At 41.0% G+C, this 25,179-nt stretch overlaps 1 protein-coding gene across 1 annotated transcript; it reads left to right on the forward strand.

The window, feature by feature from the left end:
• TRMT61A (tRNA methyltransferase 61A) lies at window positions 1-25,179 on the forward strand. Its single transcript, XM_049828674.1, has 4 exons — window positions 1-111; window positions 2,890-3,254; window positions 12,670-12,936; window positions 22,160-25,179. Exons 2-4 carry the CDS (start codon window positions 2,924-2,926, stop codon window positions 22,486-22,488), a joined length of 927 nt encoding a protein of 308 aa, XP_049684631.1. The 5' UTR covers window positions 1-111; window positions 2,890-2,923; the 3' UTR covers window positions 22,489-25,179.

Raw genomic sequence — 25,179 nt, forward strand, 5'->3', positions numbered from 1 at the left:
GGGGAGGCGGGAGCGTCAGCAGCCTGCGACCGGGGCGGAAGGAGGCGCTGGGCGGGCACCGCGTGTGAGGAGAGCCGGGCCGGGCCTGCTGGCGGGGCTCAGCCCCGGAAGGTAACGGCTCTGGGGACGGGGCGAGCTGGTGGCTGCTGGGGGGACGCGAGGCCCTGAGGAGCGGCGGGGGCCCTGGGGCGAGGGCGCTGCCGCTCCGTGCGGAGCCGCCGCCCGGGCCCGTCACGGGTTAATGCTGCTCTCTCGCAGGCTGATCCCTCCTCTGACCTCGCCGGCAGGCTCTCTCCCCTTCCCTGCCTGGTCTGTGCTTTTAACCCCCACCCCAGCAAATACCGAATTAAATCAATCAACCCCGGACACGGCCCCGGAGCAGCCGTCAGGTTCCCGGGTCCGCTGCGACGGGCTCACGCGCTCCCAGGGCGCGGAACGGCGTTACCGCCCTCACGGGACGGGAGCCGGGCTGCCGCTGAGGGGGCGCGGGGAGAAACGGCCCCCGGGCGGGCGGGAGGCCCTGCGACCGGGGACAGCCTTTCTGCAACGGGTGGCCAGGCAGCGGATTCACCGGCCTTCCTGTTACCGGGATGGGGGGCTGCGCTGCCCGGGAGGTTGAGAGGGTTACGCCTGCCTCCGCCACCTCCTCCTCCTCCGGAGGTTCCCCCTGCTGCCGTGTCAAACAGCCAGGCACCTCGGAGAGGGAAGAGGCAGCCTGGAGGTCTGTGTGGAGGCCAGTCAGGAGAGGGAGAGGTGGATCTGGGTTTGGTTGAAGGGAACACAGAATCGCTTCAGGGGTTTAACTTGTGAGGCTGCAAGGGATCGCCTGGGTCATTGAGTTTGGGTCGCTGCAGTCGAGGGAAATGTAAAGTTGAGGCAAGCCCATTGAAAAGTCCTAACCCCTTGCCACAAGCCACTGCCTCACCTTCCCTTCTACTGCCACTCCACAGCACCATGTGGCAAAAGTAATACTGTACCAAGACATCTGTGTGCTACACAGAGAGTAAAGGAGACAGAGGTAACACCAATGCAGGAGGCCCCGCGTTGGTAGGGAATGAAAAATTGTTGAAAATGAATGAAAACGAGTGCTTGTGGATCGCCGTGCTCCTTGTCATAGCAGGAGACAAAGAAACTACCAAAACTACTCACAGACCCCAAATTTAGTGGCAGGTGAGAGCTGAGCCCGAGAGATCTGTCACTTGGGATGTCAGCATACACTGTTGTGACAATTAGCTGTGCAAAGTGGAGCGGCTCAAAGGAAGGCAAAGAAACTGGAAGCCAGTTTGTGTAATCAAAGGGAGAATAATTGTCTCCATGTCCCTTCAGACATGCTGCAGGAATGTTGCTTTTGCACATGGGTGTAACTACAGTCTAAATAACGTGAAAGAAATGGATTACAGTCGAGCTCCTTTCAAATGGTACTGTTCTAAGAGCTGAAAACTACATCACATTAATAGTATCTAGAGTGAGAACTACAAGTGTCATTTATGAAAGATTAAGACATTAATATAATCAGAAGGTGCAAGCTATAAAACACGGTTAAGCATTTGTACTATCTCACAAAGTCCAGTATGTATATGTTTCTGAACTCATGGGATGCCCTTCTTACTATTTCACCATATGTCCAGACAGGCCTATTCTGCTTTGGCATCTGAATACCTTATGCAATAAGCATGTCATAAGTTATGGAAGTTTTGGCCACAAGCACATCTGTCTATCAGTCTCAGTGACTGCAGCGGAAAAATTCTAAATCTAGCTGCTTAACAGCAAATTGAACTATAAACAATTCTGGTCAACAAAAAAAAGACTAGAATTTGAGAACTAAAAGTTTTTAATGAAAACGATGAAGTAGGACCAAGCTATTACACACTCAGTACAAAAGCACTGGAATCAAGTCATTGGTTTGAAACTAAAAGTAATGCTGCTTTTAATTCTGTAGTGGAAGAAGTACCAGAAATCTGACTTTCAAAGCCTTCTGTCATAGGCTTTAATTTCTAGTTTTGGGATTACCATTACTTCCTTCCATGAACTGATCAACCTGCAGCTTAGACAGTTAGCTGCCGTATCTGAAACGCAATGCCAGGTTTCATTGTAAGCTGCCTTCTCATTTCTAGGTTGTCTTCTCAAAGGCAACAAAATTTAATTGTAGTTCTCCAAACAGCTCTGAGATCATGGGGCTAAAGTGATACAAATGTTTGCATTAGTTTGCAAATGGTTGTTTACATTTAGTTGCAGCACAGATCACTTTCCGGACAATTACTCTGCACCCCCAGTGGCATATTAAAGGCCACAATATTGTTCTTTTCCTTTTAGTTAGTCATATTTATGCATAAATTAATGCAGGTACTACCTTTATCCTATCTCTACACCTTCATTTGGAAGACTTTCAAGTAAACTTTTGTTAGTGGTCCTAATAACTAGTGATTGATATCCAGGCAAGTAACAGTTGTCTTATGTTGTAAGTCACCAAGGGATAAGCCAGCAGATGGAAATAAAAGTTACTACTTAATAACAATACTCTGAGAGCTTCTGAACTGAAATTGATCAGAGTGCTGAAATTGATACTACCTTGCAAGTTTCTCAGTAGTATTCTGGAGCAGGCTGAGTAAATTATAATTTATTTCCTAAATTTTCTTTAAAATGTACCATAAAATGGGAAAAATACAGGTTATATTAAAATCTGTGGGATCTTTCAATTGATTTTAACTGGATCAGTAGTGCAGTGCCAGGGAGGTCCCTGAACTTCATGGGGTTCTCTTGCTATCATCTTATTTGCACAGTATGGTTTTGTTCTGTATTGGAGAAAATAGAATTACTTGGGTTTATGTCTGTAGTTTCAGCTCCATTGTGATCCTGCAAAACTCTCTTGGCATATTTGTTCTCTTCTAGGTGACAACCACCAGCCAACTACAAGACTGTCACAATGAGTTTTGTTGAATATGGAGATACGATAAAGGATGGTGACACAGCTATTGTGTTCTTGGGCCACGAATCCATGTTTCCTGTGAAAGTCCAGCATGGCACTGTAACTCAGACTAAGTATGGGGTCATCAGGCATTCCACGGACCTCATAGGCAAGAAGTATGGCTCCAAAGTGACGTGCAGTAAAGGAGGGTGGGTGTTCATTCTTCATCCAACTCCAGAACTGTGGACTATGAATCTTCCGCACAGAACACAGATTCTGTATTCCACTGACATCTCTATAATCACCATGATGTTAGAACTGAAGCCAGGCTCCATAGTATGTGAATCAGGTAATAATTAATATGTTGAAATCCTTTATTAAGAACTAACACTTTAATGAAAAAATACATTTTGCAAAAGGTCTCTTTTTTTCCCATTGTGATATAATTTTCCCAGTCTACACATTGAGTAATTCTATTTCATGTGCACATGTTATTGGCTGCTGTTTCTTCAACAAGTGATGTTACCTCAGTATGCTGGACTTATGTACGGGTATACCTTTCAGTATGTGTTTGATTAATTTTCTTAAAATAAATATATAAGCATTTTTCTTTCCCTTTTTATAAAACTGTTGTTAAGTACTTAAAAAATATTTTTAAATACATGGTTTGAATCAAAATTCAGGCTTTGAATTTGCAGTTTCAGAGAACAGAGTTGAGATCACCCAGTGAAAGAGACTGTGATGATAGGATGTTGAGCTAATAAGGGAAATAAATTGGTAGTATTTATATAATGTGATACCATATAAGTACATGTATTGCATCTTTCTCTTCCAAAGTCTGATCCACTTGTAGCACTGCAACTGCATGCAAAATCACTGTAGACATATAATACAATGGATGATGTGTTCATCACAGGGCTGTGTTTTGTTTCTAAACTATGGCTTCCATGATTTTGCTTAATTTGCAAGTGAGGAAATTTTATATTAATAGATATTTTCCTGGTTAAATACAGTTTATAGTAATGCCTTCATGACTTTATTACTACAGGCAGTATGAGGCTTGCTTGATTTGAGTGCATCTCTGTAGTTTGGAAAAATATGAACTGAGGTAGCTTGTCCTTGTTTTTTTCTGGTTGTTTCCTCTGAGTCTTTTTATGAAGCAGTTTCATACACTTCCCTCTCAAGCATAGATACAGCAAAGGATCAGCATGACAGGATTGTGCTGCACTGCCTTTTCTTGCATTAAACATTTCCTGTTCCCACCCAAGCGTAATTTTGGACAGCTTTTCAAGCCTAATGACCACTTTCCAACACAACTGAAACACTTATCTCTGCATCCAGTTGCACGCATTAAGAAGGAGGTGGTATATGGAGCTGGTTGCTGTATAGCAGCACTTGAAATAGGCAAAGCCATATGCAGAAACCTCTGGTACTGTTAAAATGGTTGGGTCCTATGAGTTTATAATTTAGTTTGTAGGACAATCAGGCATTTTTAGGGTTGTCATGGGAAGTAGCAGTATTGATCATTGGGCAGCTCTTCACATCTTCCCCTCCCTGCTATGTTTAGACATAATGGGAAAAATAAACACAGCTAATTATTCAGGGTGAGGGAGGTTTGAATTGCTCCATGTTCTGTCTCACTTGGAATAGTTGAATGTTAAAGTACAGAGCTGCACATATGTTTTCAGTACCATCAAAGGTACCTAGAGAAGGTGAAAATGTTTGAAAGTTTATTTATCTAAACAGCTAAGAAATGGAAACACTTGATGAGATAACCTATTTGGATTCCCAAAAATGTTGTGAGTCAAAAGTCATAGCCACAAACAATCCTTTTTGCTAATGGGAAACTGTCCCCAGGTTTATTATAATGCCTATGCTGTCAAAGTATTATAACTTCAGCTTTCTGGGAAGAGTGAACAGTTTTACTACTACAGTTTTGCTTGTATTGCTTGAAAGATTCACTGTTCATGAAGAAAGAAAGAAAGAAAGGGTATTGCATCAAATTCATCTGGTTAACCTTGAAGCAAGAGATACTGCAAATGTGCTTGCAACTGACCAGAAGTAGTGATTTGAATTAAAAATTTTACAGCTATTGACAACTGGAGCCTCTAGTGTGATGTAACCTACTTTGGTGCCATTCTAAATTAGACAGTATTCAGTGATCCAAAATCATTAGTTCTAGATTAACCTTGTGTGGCCCAGACAGAACCAGCCCAATGGCGATTAATAGAAACAAGACAGGAAATCTGGTCTAGTAATGACATTTGAGTCTGCTTCCTGCTGGTGCTGGTTTTAGATGTATTTTGAGCATTAATTAGCGTGGAGGTCTGTCCTTTTTTATTATTTGAAATCAAACTGATATACATAGTTGCTGTACGGACTGGCAAAGTAGGCACTGTAAACAGACCAGGCTCTCTTCCTCTTGTCTTACTAATTAGACTGTGGAAGAGTACCCTGCATTTACCCAGTGTAAGCAAGCAGAATGTATGAAGAAAGGATCGATAAAGTGAGATGAAATACCCTCTGTGTCATGTTGTAATGCTATGAATATGAGTGTAAATGATCTTTTGTGTGTGATTAGAAAAATTCAGTAGAATAACCAGAAGGCTTAATTTTATATCACTTGAATTATGCAGTTTAAATTGATTAGTCATGATTTGTCATAAATGATACAAACATATTAATGCAGTTTTTACTATTTTTAATCATCTTTAATAAATACATAAAGAGCAAGCTTGTCAGCAGTGCATGCATAATTAAAATGATCCAAGCATACTCTATTGAGGCTATAAGGGAACTCAGCATCTGCCTGATGTTTCATGATGGAGGTGTAGGAATATGATCCTTTTTCTTCTGCTAAGTTCTAATTTATAAAGGTATGTTGAGATTTAAAAACTGTTAGCACTGTTGCTGGAGCTAAAATCTCTTGAAAGCATTGGTCCCTGGTCTAAGGAATTCCCCACTCTGATAGTCTTTAACAGCTGAGTCTTTCCAGAATTAAAGGATACTTGAGATAGCTGCTAAAATACCTTCTGTGGGTGGCCTGGTAGTGTGAAACTTGAATTCGTCAGGTAACTCTGATCCCATTTGCGTTCACTGCATGTGCAGCCACTGTCTAGATGAAGGCATGAGCTGAATCTTTTTTTGTGTGTGGCTACACTCTCCGACACTAATCTTGATGTCAGCTTCCCAGGCAAGGCTATTTTCAGTCCAGTGAATACAGCTGCCTGTAGTAAAACAACTCCATTTGACAACAAATATTGAGTTTTTTACATTTATTTTTATACTACATCTGAACCAATATGAAACCTTCCAAATATTTTTTCCAATCAAAAGTGTGTGGAACCCTTTGTTTTTAATTCCCAGTCCCCACATATCAAGGCTGTTTTACTGTCCTCTCTCCCTGGTGAGACCTGAACAAGTGTCTGTCCTAACCCTCTAAATTGCTCAGGGAATGCAGTACAGCACTGTGAAACCTCGTTTAATCTGATAAATCTCAGAAATATTTTGGCTTCGATGGAGCATTGTATTTAGACAAAATGTAATTTAGTCAAAAGTATTCTAACCACCATCCCAGTGATCCTTCAGCATCCAACAAAATCAGACTCACACGAGCAAAAATGTTAATTGGATTTTTCATTTCCCTTCAGCTAAATCCCAAATTAAAAATTGCTAAACCCTGTTCATTGCCACACAGCAATGGATTTCTGGGCCCACAGACTGGATTTCTGAAGACTGAGAACAGTAGTCTGGGTTCTCATGGTTTCTCTGTGGAGGAGTAATGAGAGCTGCTGGCTGGCCTTACACTAGAGCTTCTCAAAAATAATTATGACATTTTCAAACTCACAGCCTGGCTATAGATTTTGTTAAGAGTACACTCATAAAAAAATAACGAGGACTTAATGATTAATGGATACTCAATAAATGATTAATACTTTATTGTGGAGCCCCAGCAAGTCAGCTGTATACTTACAACTCTTCTGAAGCGCTTATAGATTTTTTGACAAATACTGCTCATGTCTTTACAGTTTTTGTGGTGTAACTATATGTAAACTGTTTGCAGCTCTATCTTTAGTGTAAAATACAGACCAAAGTTTCTAAGTATTAATTTGATTTTGGAATGTGCTCATACTAATTAAGTCAATGTTTTATAATGTCTCCCTTATCTACCTCTTAGCAGCTGTTCAGGTTAGAGTGTGGGAAGAATTCGAAAACCTGATCCTTGTATAGCACCTTTTGAAGTATAAGAAGGGCCTCATCAGTACAAACATCAGAGAGCATAGTATTCTCTTGACATACCAAACAACTGAACCAAAACTGTGGCCACATGAGGCATCCCTCTAATGTATTCAGACTTGTGGCTGACCTGCAGCTGATGAGGAATGCTGTTCATACCCTAAAGCATTTGTTTCCAGACCTTCTGGACTCACTTTCATCTTATCATTTCACTTGACCACCACGCGCATTTCTCATGCAGCTCTGAACTTAACAACATTATGTCCGTTTGCAGAAGAACCCTCCCTAAAGAACTCTGACTCTTGAATCTCTAAGGAAAATTTCTTTTCAGTTTTCACGTTCCCATTCCTTTTGTAGGCAGTGCCAGCCTTGAAAACTTCCCTGCTATCCTTCCCCCAACTCCTCAGTCTGCTCAGTGTGCAGTGGCCCTCTCTGACTTGGAGGCTGCTGCCTAAAATGTCTATTTCAGCACGGTGTCCACAACAGATAGGCAGGAGAAAGAGCTAATCTTCTGTAAAGGGAGCTTCTTGATTTGCTGTTTCCTCTTTCAGCTGCCAGCACATCTTGAAACGCTTTCCCTCCCTGTCCTCCTCCCTCTCTTTGTCCCTGCTCTTGCTGTGTCTCACCTCTGCCACCATGATTTGTGCCCTTGACTATCTTCACAGTAAGGTCTTAGGGTTAGTTTCCATCAGATGCTTAGTATCTCTTAATATATTTGCTAAGAATTATTAATGATTTTCCTGTTACATAAGCTTGTCATGTACAGTGAGCAGTCTTTCTCTGTTCAGAGTTTCTTGACAGATAGTAGCTGTGGAGTTATTAGCTCTGTCTAAAGATTAATTTTCCTTTGGTTTTGAGGCTCCTTCCGTTCTCATGGCTGACTCATGACCTGTCTTACGATTTGCTAGGTCTAAGTGGCGTAGCTAGGAGACAAATACAGCAACACTGTCATTGTTTTGTTGTATTTGCTCATTTTAGAACATCTTAGGTAGCCAAAGTTTGCAGCAGAAACTTCAGTTCTATTAAAATGTTATTAGATACTGTATTGACCCAGTATTAAGTAATGTTCCTTATACTTTTTCACTTTTTTCAAGCAATATGAACCTATGTATGCACTTAAGAGCTTCTTCAGTTTTATTCCAAAATGCATTTGCTTATGCACTGCTGTAAATATCTATAGGTCCTAAATCACAATTTGTAGTTCCTTTTTCAAAAAGAAGCAGCCATGATGAGAAATTTTTAGGGAAGACAAGCCAAGCGATAGCCTGCAATGAGGAAATGTAGTGGAATGCAGAATCAGGTCACTTATGTTTATAGCATGGGTGGGATTCCAAGAGGTTAGACAGATATGCTTTGCAAGAAGAAAACCAGACTAAACAGAAAACTGTAAAAATGCACTCTCTTACTTGGTTATCAGTCAAGTGCTATGCTAGATACTGTGGTAACACTCATGTTTCTGTTGACAGTGTTCTGATGTATCTATACTGTGTTGAAATAGCACGCGTTATTTTTGAACAGCTCAGATGTTGTCCACTGCAGCTTTGAAAAGGTGAGAAATTATCTTAATGTGGACATTGTCTCAAGATGGCTGAAGTGTGTGGAGGCTTCTCTGTGGAAAACCTGTCACTTGAATAAGCAGAGAGTGAGAAGAACAGATCTGTTTGAGGTCAGGAGAATGATCAGGGAGTTCATCTGATCAATACTTACTTGTCTACAAATCAGAAGGAGGTATCAGTAAGTGCTGAGCTAGAGTGTTTCATCTAGGTGTTGACTTCTTAGGATCAAGATCCCTCTAAAACTGCAGTGTTTTCCTTGTCTTGGGAGAAGGCAGAAACACTCCTCTGAGCTTAAATGTATCAGAGAAGAACTGAGTGTGCTTGAGCTCGTGAAGGAGGGAAGGATACTACATTCATCTGCAGGGCCATTAGCCAACTAACTCATGGTTTTAACACAGGATTCCAATTCATGCCTTTGGACTGAGATGGACCACTTTCTTAGTCTACATGCTGATCCCCTACACAGTGCCTCCTCCTCAGATTTTGAGCTTTGAGTATGGCATATTGGGGACCCTGTGGTGCCTTCAGTGCAGATGTCTGCTTTTTGACTAAGATGCTTAAGATCACAGAGTAGTCAATGTAAAAGAGCATCATATTTTCCAAAGGCATTAGCAGTGACCTAAGTGCTCACCTAAGTGAGCTCTAAAAACAGCAGCTGTGGTGTTAAGAATGTCTTCAGTACAGTTTGAATTATCGTTGTTTTACCTCTCTTCTATAGGCGCCATGATAATATGCTGTAGTTAAATGGGCATTGTCTTGTGGTAAAGAGCAAATAGTTTCTAAGGCTATTTATAGTGCAAGCTGTCAGAAAGGCAAGCATCCTGGTATAAAAATTATAAACTGCATTTGTTCTAGAAGTTGTCTTACCTTCTGCTTTCTTGGTCAAACCAGGAACACAGGCATTTCACCACACCTGTATGAGAATGAAAATCTATTGAAGTCCATCCAAAATAGTAATTTTTGAGCATTCCGTTTTTGGTTCATTGCTATACAGGTAATTCCGCTATGATATTTCTATGATATTTCAGGTTTGGTAGCATTCTAGTTCATGTCTTCAGTAGTACTCCTTGCGTTTTGCTGCTTTCCTGATTGATTCTGGATTGATTCCCAAAGCAACCTGAATCTGACTAGAACTTATTCCAAACTGGTGCCTAAGACTCTTTGAGTCATATTTTGCCAAATACTGCTTTTCCAGTAGTGATACTGAAATAAGAACAAAGAGAAATTGAGAAGGTGGTAGGAGGGCTCAGAGGAACATAAGGTTGAACCCCTGCCTTCTGTAGGCAGTGCTGATGGGGCTTTAGGGGTTGTGTTGAGTATGGACTCATGCTGAACTGCCAGACCCTCATATTCTTAATGAATTACATCAAGTGTGCTGAACTATCAGGCACATGAGAGTTGAGGGTCATCATTTCACAGGACTGAGTTCAGAATATGTCATCTCTTCAAGGATAGATTTTACAATGGTGCACAATTCATAACCGTCTTTGTTTCTTGCAGTTTTGAGAGTGTTGTCACGGAGAAGGCAGGCAGCATCTTCAGAAACACTCTCATTAATGATGTTAGTGTGATAGAATTTGATATGTTAAAATGTGATACATATGTATTATTCTCATGTTTGTGGTAGCCAGTCAACAATAAATAATTCCTGGCAGCCTTGTTTAACAAAAGCTCAGTCTGTAATACGCCTGCAAGTGGTGACTTCCAACATCCTGGTTTTAGTTCAGGATTTGGCTTGGAGTGTTTGCGAATAAAAAAAAAGAGTACAAGAAACTAAGCCAAAAATACTTAATGGGTTTTCCTAGGAAGGAAACAAACAGTATCTTCTGTGGTGTTTTTAAGAGCAGATTTAAAAGGAAAGTGATTAAAAATGTAAAAGAATATGAATAAGGAAACTGGATACATGCACAAGCTGCCTCTCCTGCTTACAGCCCAGCTGTGCTGACAGGCCTTCTGTTCACTCCTTTAGATTAGCAGAGAAAGATGCAGAAAGTGTGCAGCATGACCCATTTGAGAGGTAAAATAATTAAATTCTGTCAGTTTGCAAAAGTTGTCAGTTGTGCAATAGTGCCTTCTGGCATGAAATGTAAAGGCAAAATTTCAGTCATTTTAGCATCCTGTGAACAATAGTTCCCTGCTCTTGTCATTAAAAAAAAAACAGCCATGAAGTGCTTTCTTTGCTATGCACATATATCATTGAGTTTTTACAACCACATGGTTGTTGTGCTACCATTACTCCTTTTGACCAGGGAAAAGTTTACGTTGACATTTAGAGCCTACAGATGCCATGACCAGATAGTTTTCCATGTGTGCACATGCAAGTGTCTTTTGTTTGCTTTATTTTAATACTGGCATGAATGCACGGATTTTCCCTTTAAATAAATGTGTGTGCCACAGTTTCTCTTTTCCCTTGGACCTCTCTGAGGCCAGTGCTAAAATCTGTAGGTCCTCTCTCCCTGTCTAATCTGCCCCATTAAAGTTGGGGGGAAAGTGCTAGTCTGCCTGTTGGGGTCAGAGCCCTCTCAGAGGGAAGCAGAGGAGCAGTGCTGATTCCGCAGTGCAGGCGGTTGTTCCGGGGGCAAACATGGGCCCTGAGCTCTGTTTACAGTCTGAATGGCTCCCCTTTCAGAGCTGTCGGATTAAATGCAGTGCCACAAGAATGTTTCTCCCGTTACGTGACTAGAGGGCAAGAACCTTGGATCCGTCAGTAAACTCTGACTTCCTGAACAGTTACGGGAAGTATTGCTCCAATTAAGCAGCTGTACCAGCCCCTGTGTCCCCTAATTAATTTCCTTTCTACTAGTTTCTGAGCTTTCTCCACCACTGCTGTACTTCAGGTTCTGTCCTTTATAAGTTTTTTAAGATTTATGTTAGTTGAAAGAACTTGCTTCAGGCTGAAATTTAGCCTGTACAGTCATTGAAGATAGCTAGAAATAGATTTTCTTTCTACAGGAGAAATGTGTTCCAAGTACAGAATTATAAATCAGTAAACACAGATAATTTGGGGTTACTGTGGGGTTTTGAATTTGGGGGGTTATTCAGTTAAATGCCACTTGAGTGAGTAATTTGCAATTTGAATTGGTATATGGGAGTTTTCTTCAGTGAAAACACTGGTTATTAGTCATTCATCTATTTAATACTCCAATGGATCATTTAAAAAAAGTTTCCTAAATTATCAAACTAAAAGAAGGAAAAAAATCTGTGTCTTAATAGTTAGTTTGTGGTTGTACATCATAATTGTACTTACATACAATTTCAGGTATGTGATGGATCTCATTAGACTTCGGTAAGATTGTGTAGGTATGTATGTATGTAAGTCACATGTGAAATAAGGTTGTTTGGTCAGTGCGACTGCAAGGAGCCCGGAGGCCTTAGTTTTGGATAATGTCAGTGGGAGCTGAGGATGGCCAGTGTCTCTTAAGAGGCCTGGGCTAAACAGACTCCATATGCTGAAGCCATTTGTTTGCATGGATATCAATAGGACTTTCAAACATGGACCCCTGCCAATATCTCTTCTTTGTTTTAATGAAGTATAAGGTTTTGAAAATATGTTAAAATTTGCCTTCATCTCTTTTCACCCTTGAAGAGTCTGGCACTTTGAAAAAACTCTCTGGATAATTTCCCTGAATTTTTCCTGTTGCATTTACTTCCTCCTGTTGTCTTGTGGCACTTGTTAGAGCTAGAGCTGACCCTTGACGTTACTGTTCTACTCCAGGGAGAGAGGACAGGTCCTGAGTTTGTGAGATTTTTAATTAATGCTTTGAGGATCCTAAAGACTGTTTCCTATGTCTTTTAGTCCCCCTCTCCTTGTGAAGGAAGGACTGTTCTCTTTCAGTAGTTTAACCAATGGTTTATGTTCATTTGGGTTTTGGGTAAGTGGACTTTGCGTTTTGGCAGGACTAATGGAGAAGACCTTTGTTCTAATGCTTAGCACTGTCAAAAGGCATTTCATGAATTGTTTGTCTTTTGTAGGTACGGGCAGCGGATCCCTCTCCCACGCTCTCATCAGGACAGTGGCTCCAACAGGGCACCTGTACACGGTGGAGTTCCACCAACAGAGGGCCGAGAAGGCCAGGGAGGAGTTTCGAGAGCATGGGGTGGAGCATCTGGTCACCGTGACCAACCAGGATGTCTGCAAAAATGGGTTTGGTGTCTCAAACATTGCAGATGCCGTGTTCCTAGATATTCCATCTCCATGGGAAGCCATAGGACATGCAAAGTCAGCACTAAAACCTGAAGGTAACTGCACTTACCTCTTTCTGTTCAGGAAGTACTGTGCATGCACACATCTCTGCCTTTGAGCCATACACTAGATCTGCTCGCTTCCGTTGTGTGATCACTGTTCTCAAATGTCAAAGTCTCTAGGCATTTCTAAGGCTGAAAAACCTTCAAAAGAGGTCTTCAATTTACAGTGGAAGATTTGAAAGGACAAGAACAACTTTTTCCTACAGGCCTGTGCTAGCTACAATTAACATGGGCAGTTTATAAAAAGCCCTTTGAACCTCTGTCAGGTGCATTTTGCTAGATCTGAGGTGTGTGCGAAGGAGCAGTAATGATAAATGCTGAAAGCAAATTTTTTCGGCAATTCAGTGGAAAGGTGTTTGTAATAAAAGGTGTTCAGATGCACTTCACATCAATCATTGCAGATTTGGACCTATTTAACAGAGCACCCCATCAGTAATGTTAAAGAAAATGTGGTTATACTTAAATATGCTTGCCAATTTCTGCCTTAAATCTTTGCTGTTGGAGCTAATGAGAAGTTTGCTGTTGGTTGCAGTGGGAAAGGAACATAAAGGCTGTTATAGCTTATGCCAGTTATTCTGGGATTGTGACAGCAAGTGAGAACTGCTGTTGAAATTTTTGATGGATTTCATCATTTTATTATAAATCTTTTCCCTATTGAAAAATCAGCTTCAGTGAATAAATCATTCTTTCATCCTGGAATGAGTTTTCCCCTAAGTAGTGTTACACTAATGTAACCATACTATTGTGGATCTGAACTAACTTGCACCAGATCACTTCCATCTACAAAAGTGACTTTTCTAATCAAGAGAGCATGGAGTGCTGAACAGTGCATGTGCTGGGACATGAGTTTAATAAAACTTGATTATGTGCCAAGGCCCAGTTCTTTGTTAAAATATGTAATCACAGGCCTGACTAAGTGAATTACTAGGTCTTCTTGAAATCACAGGATTTAAACTTGTCTTTAAATGTCACTGAATGTGCATTACCTTGCTGAGTCAGGACTGACCCAGCTGTTAGGCTACCTCAGCTACTACTGAAAATTTTCTAGAAGCTTTCTGATACCAATGTAACACACACTTTCTTTAAAGAGTGAATAGGTAGAGACTTGCTAACACTCTGTACCTGCAAGAGTTACAGCTTAATTTGTAGCTGCTTTCCAGTGTGTCCTGGGAAAAAAATAATTTTCACTGCACTGTACAATGCCCTTCCCATGCTCAAATTATCTAATCTAGTGAGCACAACACTCAGCTGACTTCCCAGCTTAGAAGGCGCTGCATTGCGCAGTCCAATTTGAATTATTTAAGTAGTGTATGTTTAGAATACTAAGCAGAGCTGCTTAAAGAGTTCCAAGTTGTGAATTTTTGTCTCACTCCAGCATTTGAAATCCTAGAAAAGGTATTATAGTCCCAAACTGGCCATACCATCTGGCTATACTTTTCTGTGCTATGCTACAAGGTTACATCTGTTTAGGCAATATAAATAATACTTTGAAATCCCACATTTTTGTGCTTGTGAAGTGGCATCATGTACTTTACGTACCAGTCAAAAGGTGAAGTTGCTGTTCCTTGCTGCATTTTTTGCTGCAAACAGTCACCAGTGTCTGAGATCTGGTATTAGTCTAAGGCTCATCTTTTGGGTTTCATAGTACCTGTCTGAGCCAGGGGGCATTTTTTTTAATTTTGCATATAAACAAAATCTGGTTTTCGTATAAAATATAATTGATTGCAGTAGTAATAGGTACAGACTTAACACACGTTTCTGTTTTATTCCAAATCATGCAGCTAGTTTTGTTGTGGGTTTTTTGTACTGCTGTAAAATCTAAAATACGATAGAAGGGTATCTGTAACTGCTTCCCTTTCCCTACCGGAGGCAGATAATTTTATAGTGCTCCTTTGTTTTGTTTTCGAATAGTTAAAGCTCTTCTGCAGTAAGAACAGTCTGTGCACATACTGCTGTTGTTCACCGCCATTCCAAGGGTTAGTATAGTGATAAAGCATCACTTGAGAAAAGGAGTTGTTCCACACTTTTCGCTCCACCCTCTCTCTCTCACATCTGGACAGGGTCACATTTGAACCATTCTTACTGTGGGTTTTATTGTGATGTGCCATGCAAATATTGCAGCTGTACTGCCAGATAGTGATAATTTATTCCCTAAAGTCTTAAGGTACTTTGAACGAAATCAGAGCTAAGGAAGTTCAATGTATAGCATCAGCTAGCCTCCTCTTTAAAACTGCAATATTCATTATAGAGTGTTCAGCTGAGACAGTGGGTATGAGAGAGTTCTTAACCTTAACAAAACCTTATCATATCAGTGTTTTCTCTCCTACTTACGCTCAAGATCCTGAATAGTTGCAGCTTCTAGTCAGCTGAGTGTTAATGATGCTCTTTACAGAGTACATTTATTGCTTGTGTTACGCCTTGCAGTATGCTGTAAATACACTACTTACAGTAGCTTGGCCTCCCATTTAAAGCACTGCCAACCTCTGAAAAGCTAAAAGAATAAAATGGCACAGTAGGTTTGTGACGTGAAGGTTCTTGTTCTCTGGTGATGTGCTCTGCCGATGTTCAGGGTTGCATCTTAACTGCATCTTTCTGTGCTGATTTCACCAGTCACACTTTCAGCACAAGTGCTGCTTGTAATATCCCTCAGGCAGTGCTGCACTGCAGAACTTGCTTTCATTTCCAGACCTGCACTGTTTTTTCTTTGGCAGCATCTGCTGATTAATGCTTTTCTATAGTCATAGCTGCTGTTCCCAGTATCTGACCTTGGTGGTTTTTGCAAAGTTGCTGTTAATCCCTTCAGGTTAAACTTTAAAAATTGTGAATGTAACAAAATGAAAAAAATGTGAGGTAACAAAAATATCCTCGATATTCTACAGTTCTTAAATGCTCTGAAACTTTTGACTCACAGTCATCTCACAGCTGAATACTGTAGTGCTTTGAATATAATTCTGCGCCCACCTACTCTTATAAATATTGTCTATTTCTTCCAAGGCTGTGGAAGATGAGGCAGAAACCCATTTGTACAATAGTTTTCATACAGATTTTAAATTTTCAGGTAGGGAGATGGAAAAATACAGCCTTATATTAGGTTGGATTGGCCCCTTTCATTACAAATCAGTCCTTGGTGGTGTTTAAATTAACAGTCTGAGTCACAAAATTATTAAACCCCCTCCTCTTTTATTTCCTTTCTTTCTTTTAAAGACTTTACTCTTAAATGCAGACTTGCCACTCCCTCTTGAGCATCATAAAGCCCCTAAATTATGAGTTTGTCAAATTGTGATCTTTGAGATATCACCTGAATCAGGTAACATGGTGCTCTCGTGTCTCCCTCCAAAACTCTGCAGGGACAGTTCCCTCTGCACATCTCTCTGTTTGGACCTCTGTGTTTCCTGCCATCACAGAAGCCCTTCAGCAATACTGTGCTCTTTGTAGTAGTAGCAGGTTTTCATTTCCAAAGTCTTATATTTGTTTCATTTGTACACAACGGACTTAAAACAAGTCTTGTTTGCATTTTTTTCCCCTTAGCATAGCCATTGATTGTTGTCCTAACCTGCCAGGTTTGGTTATTATAGATGCTGTATAAGAGAATAAATAATATCTCATCCTCCCAGTAGCCTGTGGTGCAGGTAAGGCATTGTCTGGTTTAGCTAGTTTCAGTTTTCATTTGGGCTTGCCTTCCTCCTCCCCTGAGTTTTCAGGGCATACCATGTCCATGTAGAAGGTCTCACTGGCTATTTTTCTTGAGTCCCATAGGTTATTCATGATCTGGTTTTAAACCACCCAGATATGGCTTTGAGGAGCAGCTGAAATCCCTGGCCACAAGTCTCACCCCTGTGGTATCAGGGTAGGGAGTACCCCAGGCTGAATCACACTGAGAAGAGGGCAGTGACATCAAGGCTGATGTTGTTTGGGCTCAGACTACCTCAAGAACGCACAGGGAATGTGTTAGGGCAGGAAGTGGAGCCTGACAGTCTAGCATGCTGTTGTCCTCCACCTGTGCAGGTGGTACTCAAGTCAGTATTAACATTTCTCATGTCCCCAGGAGATTGTTTTGAAATAAATGAATGAAGCACTAAGTGCTTGCTGAAATGTTGGCACCAGCCTTTGCTAGTGTGGTACTTGCTTTGATTCAAAGGAAAATTAACTCAAGGTGAGGTTAAAGATCCACAAACTAACTTTAAATTGAAGCATATCCTGTAAACATTGAGGGGCCATCTGGTCTAGTGCAAAGCTGCCCCACTAGGATCTAGGACTGGGGGTGCTGACCCACAAAGCTTCGTCTGGTTCTCAAGCACTGGCTGCTTGCTGGGTCAGCCCCAGCTGTTGTATCTCATTGGAGGGCATTAACCTAGCTCTGGTCTGTCAGGGATTGGTAGGTTAGGTGCACGTGATGGGCCTGGCCTGAAGTAAAAGTGATTCTCTCACGTGTCAAAAGTCAAGCAGAGGGATTCCTGCATTGTAATCCATGCTGTGGAAGGCCAGCCACAGCTATTGGCCTTTACATGGTTTATAGGAAGTAGTTTGGGATGAAAGGATCCTCAAAGGAAGTTGTTAAGTTTTCTTCCCCAATTCGGAGCCAACTGATTTTTTATTTTCCTTGTTGCGTGCTTTTGCCAGCCCATAATAGTGAGCAGGAATAAATTTCTTTTGAACGATGCACCTACAAATGTAGAGGTTAAGGTCACATTTGCAGAAAATCACATCAAGCTCTTACTAATGAGCTGGCAAGTGATTTGGAGAAAATTTTCTTTTCTGAATCAAGAAACATCCTTTAATTTCTTCCAACAGCCGAATCCTCTAATTTCACTTGTCAGGGAAGCTACATCAAATCGCCCACGAGCACACTCACTTAAAGGACGTTCTGTCCCCTTTACGGAGGCAATATTTTTAGTGTCCTACTAGCGCAGAGTAAATGCCATGGTGATGCTGCTCAGTGACTCTCCTGCCTCACCCCTACATAATGATAATGTTTGTGTGATTTTTTTTCTTCCATGAGATCTTTGTAACGTAATCTTCCAATTATGACAATGCACTGAAGTCCCAAAACCCAGAGCTGTATTCTTTTACCAGAGATAAAAATGCTGTGTTATATTCTTTACATCACAGAATCATTTCTAAAATTACAGGCCCTTTTCCTTGGAACTTAATGGTGCCGCACTACATATGTTCTTTTTGCATCTTCTGAATAATATTGGGATGATGAAAAAACCTGTCAGAGCACTTGTGACACATACTATAACTACAGAAGTGAGAGCACATAACTTGGACATGTTTTGTGTATTGTAAGCGTGCACTGGAGTTCTGTCAATTGGGTAGCACTGCCATATTTTCCATACTTGAAATCTAATGCAATTATTCGCTAAATAGAACTGGTAGAGGTGTTAGTCCTTGCTCGGACAAACCAGAAACAAAATTGCTGGAGTTGCACGGGAACGCAGCAGTAACTGCTCTTGAAGGAGGAGCAATTTCCAAGGCACTGACCTCCTGGAAAGATGCAAGGGTGTGTCCCTTGATTACTAATTAGATACTGTCTGTTAAAATGTACAGTGCTATGTGGATGCAAATCTTCTCTTTTATTTCCCCCTTCCCTTAAGCTCTCTTCTCTAATCATTCCAGTCTGAATTGTACTTCAATTTTCATATCCTCTCCACCCTATTGCTGGTTACAATGACTGCCAGGACTGTGTGGGCTTGTTCCAGCCTACAGATTCGGGAGATTTAACCTCTCCATTAAATATTTCAAACTAACTCAGTCCCTGTAAAATTGAAGGTAGAAAAAAAATTAAGTCTTTCATACAGTCTCATTATTCTCTTCTCAACTGTAGCACTTGTCAGATGCATTATACATGAATAAACACATTTCTAGACAGCACTTCAGATCAAAAAGCTCACACAGCTTCCCAATGTGAACAGGATTAATCTCAGATAATTACTATATCAATTTATGGTGACACACAGATCTCATTAACCAAATTTAGGAACTGTAGCTTTCCTAAAAGGAGAGCTCTGAAAGAACACAAACTCCGTTTGTACTAAAAAGTTTCCGTTCAGTTGTTTTCACTGCTCTCTAGTCCACCCCTTTTTGAGCCACAGACAGAGCAGTGTGGCCCAGGGAGCGGAGAGGGAGTACATGTCTTTTCTTCATTCATTAAGGAATCCTTGGCATGGCAAGACAAAGCAATGCATATTCAAGTCCTTTAAGCCCTAAATGCCTCTTGATGTCTAAAGGACAAGAGGGCTCTTAGAGAATCTGAGAATTGTGAATGCTGAAATCTAGATTTATATCTGTTTGGTGATTGTGACAGAAAGGGTGTTGCCTAGCTGGTAATCCGGTGGGGGTATAGGGGGCAGCCCACAATGTAGAGAATTCCGAAGCATCTGGTCTGTTGATGATCTGCTCCTAGAACAGATGAGTATGTCCTTTTGCGTGCTGGTTTTCTGCTGTTCAGAGTCCAGTTTTTTTGCTGTCTAAACACACCATGGCAATTGAAGCTTTCCCAAATCTTTCTATTTTAGACAGCGTCTCACAGGCTGGAGCTGCAATTTCATTTTTGCCTTCCAACCTTCTGCGAACTGTTTGTTTCCAATTGTCTCTTAATATCTGCTTAATCAAACAAGTCCAGCCTGCAAGTCTCATGTCCAGCCTGCCCTAAGGTGTGTCCAGGAAAAAGCAGAGGAGGCCCCTCTCCCACTTGTTAGGATCCATAAAGACAGATGCTAGGTGTTTTTGCTTCTAAGCTGTTTGTAGGTATATTTATTTGGGAGTGATGTATGATAATAATGAGAACAATAGGTGCAAAAGGGAAAAAATTAAATTGGCAGAACTACTGAAACCCACTGGATGCTCTCAGTTATATGGAATACCAGCCGTTACGCTGTTTTCTCACTCTTCATACCTGAGAAGCTTCCAGCAATGCAGTAAGTAAAGTAACAATATTTTTTGCGCTTGCCCTCTGGATATTAGCTATTGCAAGCAACAGCTTTCTTCCCTACCAAGTGGCTTGAAAGCCTATTTTCTGTAACCCTATGTCCCCAAGCAGTCCGCTTTGCAAGGAGGCAGTCTGATAAATCATCACCAAGTTTGGTGTTGACATGCTGTGCTCAGCTGACCATCCCGAGGCAAAATGAAGGGTGCTCTGCCTTTAATTGAAGGCTTGACAAGAACCGTAGGCGGCTCTGCAGCTTGTATGGCAACAGCTGTGTGCAGACTTCTTAGTTTTCGACTGTAAATCTAGAGCATGTGAACTTGAAAGCCTAAACATATCTTGAAACCCTTGTAGTCAGAATAAATAAGAACAGACTTACTGTAAATGTAAATATATTTCCCTTTTTTATTGCAATATAAAACACCAAAACCAAAAAGCCTGAATGAACTAGTAGTAAGTCTCTGGTCTCTCTGCACATTCTTGCTTTGCAGACAAAGAGTTATTGTGAATTGACATTTAGCTAAGTTAGACATTTGTTCAGTTCCCTACACAATAAGAATATAACATCTTTCTTTATAACATATGTGCATCATAGTAGCTTTCTAATTATGTAACAGAAATTTCTTCCTCAGCTTTTCTCTTTTACATCTACAAACATGGTAGAAGTGTGTACTGCTTTGGCCAGAAAAGATTAGCTGTCTGATTCAGAATCATTTTGGTAGCCCTGGCCATCCTGATGAATATAAAAATCTAATTTCATGGGAGCTAGCGGACTGGGTGTGCAATTAAATCAGCATCAACAGAATTGGTTAATAATGACACATACCAGCATTAATTTTGCAGGTGATTATTAGATTTGGTTTTTAATTGTCACTTGAGGGAATTACTTGTCCAGGGTACTTTGTTGTGAAGATGCATGATAAGAACCCCTGGCTGTGGAGACTTTATTTCAGGACTAAAATTAAATCCTACTTAGTGTATGGTGGATTAATGGTCATGGAAGGTGTTCTTCCCCAGTCAGTACCCAGCACATCATTGCTGCACAGTAACTAGAGTGCTACAGTGACGTGACACTTTCAGACCTGATGCTTTCTTTTTTTAGACTTTAGAAACAAAAAAGGAAAAAAAAGGGGAGTTTGAGATAAAGCAGGCTTCATGTAGTCCCAGCATAGCCTCTATTTTTAGCAGGATGCTTTGCTCTCGCTTGCATGGGTTCTTTAACTACTTAGACAACTGGTGTTGGAAGGCTTGACTGGATGAGCCTGGGAGAGGGCTGGGAAGGAATGTAAATCAGGTCAGCAACCATTTTCATCTAATTGTAATAAGTAAAACAATAGCTGAAGCCACATTGCCCAGCGTTCCTTCCCCTAGCACAAAAGCCTTTCAGGAAGGGCAGTTGCCTTGTGGGACACTGTGTCCTGGGTGAAAGCACATGCCCTGGCTTTATGGCAGACAGTGTCCTTATAATTCTTTGATCTGATTTGGCTGTGGCTTTCCAGAGTAAATCTGAATCATTCTATTCTCAGCTGTTAAGGTGACATTGTAGCACACAAAGTTGTAGGGGGCCTATTAATACTCTGTATTTAGAATCAAAAATCTGATCTGTGCAGAGACAAGGAGACAGTGTTAGTTTATCACTTAAAAGTCCTATCCTACAGTTCTGAAGCATTTGCTGTAAACCTGCCCAATGTGATATCCAGTAAACTTTAATGCTCAGGAGACATGCTAGTCAGCTTGACTAAAAGGGTAAAGCCTTAACAGCACTCCATCTATGGCCTGGAGAGATTTCTTTATTCTGTACACACATACCATCATTCTCAAATAAACACGGCCACTTTTATCAGAGTGTGTGTGCACGCACGCTTATATTCTAATGAAGCCAACTCTGTACAGTGTGTGGAGAATGACTTCTGGCTTTGTGTAGGTGCCAACTCCAGTTCGGTGCCTCAGCCCAGAATAGTGGATAGTGATTCCAAAAGAGTCGCTGCTCTAAAGAGATCAACTTTAACGGTTTTGTTGTGAACAAATGTGGACAACACTGGATTTGGAAGATGAATGAATTTGCTGTTGCAATTTTTAAAGGGTCTGAAGCATCTTGCGGAGTCATCTGTGTTTGATTTTGTGCTGACGCTTTACACCTGCATAGTGGCCTCATGGAGATTTTCTTGAAAAATGTTTTCACTTTGTCTGTATAATAGTAACTCTGTGCATCTGTGGGAATTTGAAAAAGATAAAAAGTGCTTCATTTTGTCTTTTGCTCTCTTTTCCACTACCTGTCTCGTTTTGCAGGTGGCCGCATCTGCTCTTTCTCCCCTTGCATTGAACAAGTCCAAAGAACCTGCCTAGCGATGGAAGAATTTGGTTTTACAGAGATTAACACCTTGGAAATTCTGCTCCGAGTGTACAATGTAAGGACAATTAGCTTGCAAATCCCTGACCTTGGAGAAGCAGCTGAGGATAATTCTAGCACTGGCTTTGACAGCAGCAACCCATCAAACCAAGGTAGCCCGTGCACTAATCTGCAGCAAGGAACTGTTCAGTTCAAAAGCGGCGTGCCACTCAGGGAGATGGTTGGTCACACTGGATACCTGACCTTTGCCACCAAGAGCCTGTTTTAGTACATGTTGAGTTTGTGCAGTTTGGAGTGTTTTGTGTGTCTGTGTATGTATTCTGTTTTCATGGTTCTTTTTTGTAGGGCATCCAAATTTTTACTTGTCAGGGAATTCCATATATAGTCACATTTTGTTGGAATCTGCCTTGTTTAAATAGCAGACAAGCATTAACCAGAGCAGCATCAAGGGAATGTTGAAACTCTGGAGTGGTGCTCCACTTGCTGTCAGAAAGAAGATGAAGTAATAACGAATGGCCATTCACTGGAATGTGCAGAATAAAGATCCCCCCTGATAAGAAAGCAAAACATACAGTGCACTCATTGCAAATAAGTTGGATTTTTCCTCCTCTTTTCTGAATTACTTTCCCAGGTTTAGGGTTTTTTTTCCTAGCACCACTAGACACTTCTTTTTTTAACTTCTCTAGTGTCTGTGTTGCTCTTAGGAATGTGAAAGTGCCTACTTGCTTCCTTTTAGATAGGAAAGTTGCGAGGTCATAGTTTGCCAGCACAACCGATCATAGAATTAGTGTTTCCTTGGAATAGTGTTCGGCTGCACAGAGGATTATTGGCAGTGCTCAGGAGCACAACCTCTCACTCCGTTCCAGGCTGGCATCTGCAAATCATTTAGATTACACAGAGGTCAAAGAAGTGTGCTAATTGTTGGATTTGGTTTAAAATAGTATATTGTTCTCATCAATTTATAGTAGAAATTTGGACCTGGATTCATACTGTAGTCTTCTAATAGATCATCCGCTTTCATAGTTGATGAATCCACTGTGAAAATTCATTGAACGAGTGGTTAATATTATCTGAACACCTCTCTGTAAGTGGTGTGGCTGAGGTTCTGTTTGTTTGGTGGTTTATGTGCATTATGGTGTACTGCCTTCCTGCAGTTGAATGACAGATTGCTTTTGGCAGGATTTCTGTCTCCAAATTGCAACAACAATGCAAACAGTAAAATCCTCAACCAGCTTTATCAATTAAGTTTTCGGACCATTTACTCTTTGGTCTTCCATACAGAGCTGGTGTTTGTGATGAACTATGTGAATGCCGGATTAAATTTTGTATTTACAGATTAAAATAATTATGCAAATTTATAAAGTTCCTGTTTTGTTGGGTTTTTTTCATGAATTCAAAAATATTTTTATTCCAGCCACTAGTACTGTCTCTGGAAGCATTTACCTGTGCCTTGCATTTGGTACCTGAATATATTGATTGCCATGTAAGAAAAATAACCATTCATAAACCACTGCCTGAACGTTTGAACCTGATATCCCTCCCCCATTCTTGACAAAAATAAACAAAGCTAAGCTTTTAACGTGTTATAGCAGAACGCTAATCCATAACGGTTTAAAGAAAGCTCAACCGATCACGACAGCAAAGATAAACTGTTGAGCAGATTAAAGGCAGAAAGCAATTCTGTTGAACTAAATCAGTTATGTAAGTTGGCCTACAACTGTAGCACTTCTCCAGAAATTACGTGAAAGTTCTCTTTCTGCTGCTGTTAATGTCCTCCAGAAAGGCATGCAGTAAACTGTTAATACTCTTTGCATGGTTTGGTAGCTGTATTATAGTGACACACTTGCATGTGTATGCATATGCACGTTTGTGTGCTTAAACCACCAACCATAAAAGTAAGGCTAAGGTACTAACATAAACCAGAAGAAAGGATGGGGAAATATGACATTAAAGCTAAAGGTTGTTCTTAACTTACTTCAGGGTGATTCTCATTCACTAACAAGTGGGATCCCCAGTCTTCACCAGGGATAATTCCAGCCCTAGACTTGATTCTTTTTTCCTGACAGACTTTATTTTAAAATAGTGTAACATTTAAACAGGATGAAACAGGAGCAAAGTCATGTTTCTGTCCTACAAATAGCCGTGGAATGGAAATACCAATGTGCCTTCATGGAGCTTGAAACAACGCTGATGCCTTTCTGCCTACAAAGCCCAATTCAAAACCCCTTGAAATAAACCATTGACTTTGCATGGTCCCATATTGATTTGATCCCCGCTGAGGAAGGACAAGCATTGCGTAAGAAGAGAAGGATTTAATTTCTGTCTTTGCAATATTAGAAAGGCTTCTGTGTTTTTGTTGCCAGTCACAGCCATGGCCAGCAGCACCACACTGCTTCCTGCTGTTGCTTCGTTGTCAGGGTCACAGGGAGGATCCCACACTGTCCAGCATGGATGGTAATGTGCTGCCAGAACCCCCCACTGTTTAATTCTGCTTATGATCACCCGCATTTTACATTCTGGCTACATTCCCTGCCAAAAGAGGTAAATCAGAAACATGGGTCTTTACTGCCACACGGGGAGAATGTGCCTGGGCCATGCTTTCAAAGACTCATTTCTCTTTTTAATATGTTTTAGTCTTCTGTCTGGAATGAAACATCTCTTCTTCTTGCCCTGACACAGTTCAGTCTCACGCTGGCAGGCTGCACGTTTTCATTGCTGCTGTGCGCTTGGATCCCTCAGTTGTTGTGGTCAAGCACCAGCACACAGCTCCGCCTGACAGCCAGGTTCTGCTTGTCCCTTTGCACTCCATGCGCTACAAGCTAGCGTGGAGAGGAGTCTTGGACACCTTGCAACCTACGAGGCAAACAGTAATGACTAAGATGAGGCTTGTGAAACACTTGAGAAGTCTGCTGCTGTTCACTGTTTACCTGTGCTTTAATTAAAGCATTACAGATCTGTA

Source organism: Accipiter gentilis, chromosome 25 (assembly GCF_929443795.1).
Source record: "Accipiter gentilis chromosome 25, bAccGen1.1, whole genome shotgun sequence".
NCBI lineage: Eukaryota > Metazoa > Chordata > Aves > Accipitriformes > Accipitridae > Astur > Astur gentilis.